Source organism: Chanos chanos, chromosome 4, assembly GCF_902362185.1.
Source record: "Chanos chanos chromosome 4, fChaCha1.1, whole genome shotgun sequence".
In the NCBI taxonomy this organism is placed as follows: Eukaryota; Metazoa; Chordata; class Actinopteri; order Gonorynchiformes; family Chanidae; genus Chanos; species Chanos chanos.
The window spans coordinates 2,580,753-2,584,499 of NC_044498.1; the positions used below are offsets into that span (position 1 = coordinate 2,580,753).

The following is a 3,747-nucleotide window of genomic DNA, read 5'->3' on the forward strand; positions in this document are numbered from 1 at the left end:
GAAAGAATTCAGGGAGATTTTATTGATACGGTGATGCTTGGATCTACTCAAGAAGTATTTGTGAATATATTCTCCCTTTTAAAACACCTGAAATGTGTGGACTTTTCCCGAATGTTTATGTAGGCAATCGCATATATTATGGACAAACGCTGAATTCAGTCATGCTTTAAAAGGAACAGCATAAGTCAGTATGGATTCTTAAAATTTCCAAGAGGAAAATACTACAATCAAGATATGGCTCGTCTTCTTGTTCTCCTGAACTCGGCAACACTGTTGCTCTTAGGCAGTGACATGTTTTTGGTGGGAGCGAGTAAGTTAACACAGTTCTGCACGCGCATGATTCCGATAACAATGGATATTGCTTTCTCTCTCTCTCTCTCTCTCTCTCTCTCTCTCTCTCTCTCTCTTACTTTTCAGCTTTTCAACCGCCAATTGCTTATTTCGTTAATCTCTGATCCTCGGTATCAGCAAAGGCAGTTTAAATGCGAGTGTGTACCAACTCTAAACCCTACTGTCGGTGTCATTATTGAGTGAGTTATTAATTGTGACCCTATGGCGTCTGTCGATCTATTAAAACGCAGTGATTTTGAACGCAAGACAGGGGGATAACATAAGAAGGACGGATACGGATGATTATTCTAAATTAAACAGCCATGACAGGACCAAGGGAAGCTTTTCCATAATTAATTTGAATCCACACGCTCTGTCAGTCCGGGAGCACAGATTTTAATGTCGGGAGGAATGAACAGCACGCTGTCTTCTAAGATTTCACGCCTCACTGTAAAAACTCCTGACGTACCTCAGCCTCCTTTGAATCACCTCGGCGGGAGCTATAACGCGCGAGCCTGCTCTTTTTGGAGTCAATCTGAAGCTATACACTGGCATTATCATGTCATTAGTGCGTTATGTTTAGCAAACACACCCCCGCCTGCATTGTAAGCAGTTCGCATTAGCCGGAATTCTGATGATAGACTGTTAAGGAAGTTGAATGATGATTGTTCCGGATCGCTTCTGATGTGCCTTCCTTATATTGCTGCAGTAACAAACGCAACGACATGCTGGGAAAACAGGCATGATAGTTAATGAAGTAATAATAATAATAATAATAATAATAATCAAAAGTTAATCCGCCATTTCTGGGAGCTTCCGAGGTTGCGCTGTCTGTCGAGTGTATTCATATTTTTAGAACTGTTCCTCCTTATCTTTCTCCCATATATTCCGCTGCCACTGATCTCTTCCCTGGCCTTCGCCGGAGAGAAGCACAGGGGAATTTCGCGCGGTATCTTTGATTATGCAGCGACGGGTACCCGGTGCTCTCACGAGCCTGGCGGCTCCCGTTTGAACTAGAAGCGCTCTCTAGCTGCTTCAAGTTTCAGGCGTTACATCGAATGCATTTTTTATCTGCTTCCAGAAAAAAAATGTGCCACGAGCTGTCAAGAGAACAATACTATTCAAAAGATCACACACACACACACACAAACACACGCGCGCGCGCACACACACACACACACACACACATTCTGTCTCTTTCTCTCTCTCTAATCGCATGCATATTAGATAATGCTTCATATTATTCAGCACTTCATTTTTGTACAAATCCACTGGGTTCTGGGGCCTGAAAAGACCCTTTCTGAGGGGTTATTCAACTGAGTCTGTAGCTAGATGAGTGTATTATAATGGATGGAAATGCAGGAGGAATCTGACAGGAAAGGGGATGATAGAGTAACACTTCAAACATATTAAAGGTTTCATGAGCTGGTCTTTTGTGCTCTCAGTCAGATACGGGGGGGTGGTAGGGGGGTGAATGGAAGGTTGTCCTCCCTCCAGAGTGGCGTATTCATTTGATTTTGTTACGTTGGGGCACGCAGTTTTGCAGAACGCACTTTCTCAGACACTGCCGTAGACATCTGGAGTGTTCTAAACATTTCAAAAGATTTCAAGGGCTTCAAAACAGCTTATGAAACCAAAACAGAACAACAGAGAGAGAGAGAGAGAGAGTGTTTTTCATAAGAGTGATGGCATGGAGCAACAGTTCGGCTGAAAGCGTCACAAAGAGCCATCCCCTCAGCGCAAAACAGAAGCGATATGATCTGACTCGGTAAATTTAACCGCCTCATCACCTGATCTCGCTGCGTGCTCCGGGACGTGAAGTCAAGTGTGTTGTGTAAGATGGCAGCTGGATATTGTGTCAGAAGAACACATCTGGCTCAGAGGAATGTCGACTTTAGCATCATCCTGACCCCCCCCCCCCCCCCCCCACCTCAGGTCTGAGTTAGAGGAACAGTTCATGGACATGCTACATCATCAAGACAAATGCTTAAGAAGTAATTCTGTTCAACACAGGTCAGATGTGAGAAACATTAGGGGTGTCAGTATTTTGGTCAGAGACTGTGAGTAATCTCTTTTATTGTGTTTGTTGTTGTCTAAGTGAGTTAGACCGGAACTGTTTCTGTAGCTCAGGGGACGCTCCCATTGAGACTGGTCTAAAGTAATGTTTGTTTCAGCAATAAATCAAAATCATGTTATTGTACAATCACTCATAGTTATGGCAATTAACAGTGGAACACGTTCATATAAATACACAGGGTCACCCAGGAAACAAACAGCGGCCGTTAAGAATACAGGGCTGAGTGATACCTTCCATGGCAGGAAGACTGATTTCTCACATGGGCTGAATTCTCGCTCCACATCTAATTCTCCACCAGAGTTTAGCCCGTGTTTGTTTTCAAAAGGTAATATTTTAAGCCCCTGTGTAGAGGTCACCCGGACCATTACACAACACGTAGTGTTGTCCAATCATATTACTTAAGTATCACTCGGGGGGCCACGCTGCCCTCCCTTGGACTTCCTCACAGAGGAGGCCTCTGTCTCCTCACTGACTCCTCACTCACAATAACAGGGGAGGAGTTGACCCGGCGTATGTTCATTAAGGTGACTCCTGGTTCTGTGGAGTGTGCGCTCTCCGTGGGAGGAGAATCTGGCGTGACATTGTGATGATGAAACGCTATGCAGTTCCAATCTATGACTGCGCCCAAGTTCCAGCAAAGATCAAAGAGCCTGCTGCCATACATTAACTCTTTCCTGGCATTCTGCTATATATAGGATTACTCCATCCATGAGATTACTGCTGGAAGGGCAGTTAAATCAAGGAGAGAGAGAGACAGTGAGAGAGCAAAAGAGAAAGAGAGAGAGACAGAGAGAGTGAGAGAGACAGAGAGAGAGAGATTCAAAATGTTGCATGGTGACAGATGGGTATGAGTTGAAGAAGAAGAGAAATTGCTTCTTTTTAAGGCCCCTGAAAAAATCACTCAGGCTTTGTTCATTCATAATGCACGGTGCATTTTCCACTGCGTAAACTGCAGAGGTGTATGCACAGATGCCAGCTGTCACACGGACTGCTGTGTGGAGCAGTTGTTGAATTAGCTGGTGAAAAACTGTGCCCATATCATGGTTAAATGTATTGTGATCGTCTTATGACACAGAATGCGACGCAGGACACACACAAGGCTTTGTGTTGAGGAAAACGAGTGCGAACGCGTGGTGTTGACGTGACATGAAATCTACGTGTGTCTTTTGCCGGCTCTGAGAGAACGGAGAGACAGGAGCAGTGGACTCAGAGCCAAAGCAGTGAAGCTCACCTTTCTGTGATCTGAAGGTTTCTCTGAGGCACCTCAGTGAAAAGGCTCTAGATGCACTCAGGGCGGACACAGCAGAGGATCGTACACAGTGTAACAGGGCTGTTTCCCC

At 44.8% G+C, this 3,747-nt stretch overlaps 1 protein-coding gene across 1 annotated transcript in view; it reads left to right on the top strand.

Moving 5' to 3' along the window:
• Positions 1 to 234: 234 nt before the first annotated feature.
• The window catches only part of fndc4a (fibronectin type III domain containing 4a), a 19,954-nt gene continuing 16,441 nt past the window's right edge, over positions 235 to 3,747 (top strand). The window contains exon 1 of the mRNA XM_030772670.1: positions 235 to 310. Coding sequence (XP_030628530.1) covers positions 235 to 310 — 76 coding nt within the window. The remainder of the gene's footprint in view (positions 311 to 3,747) is intronic.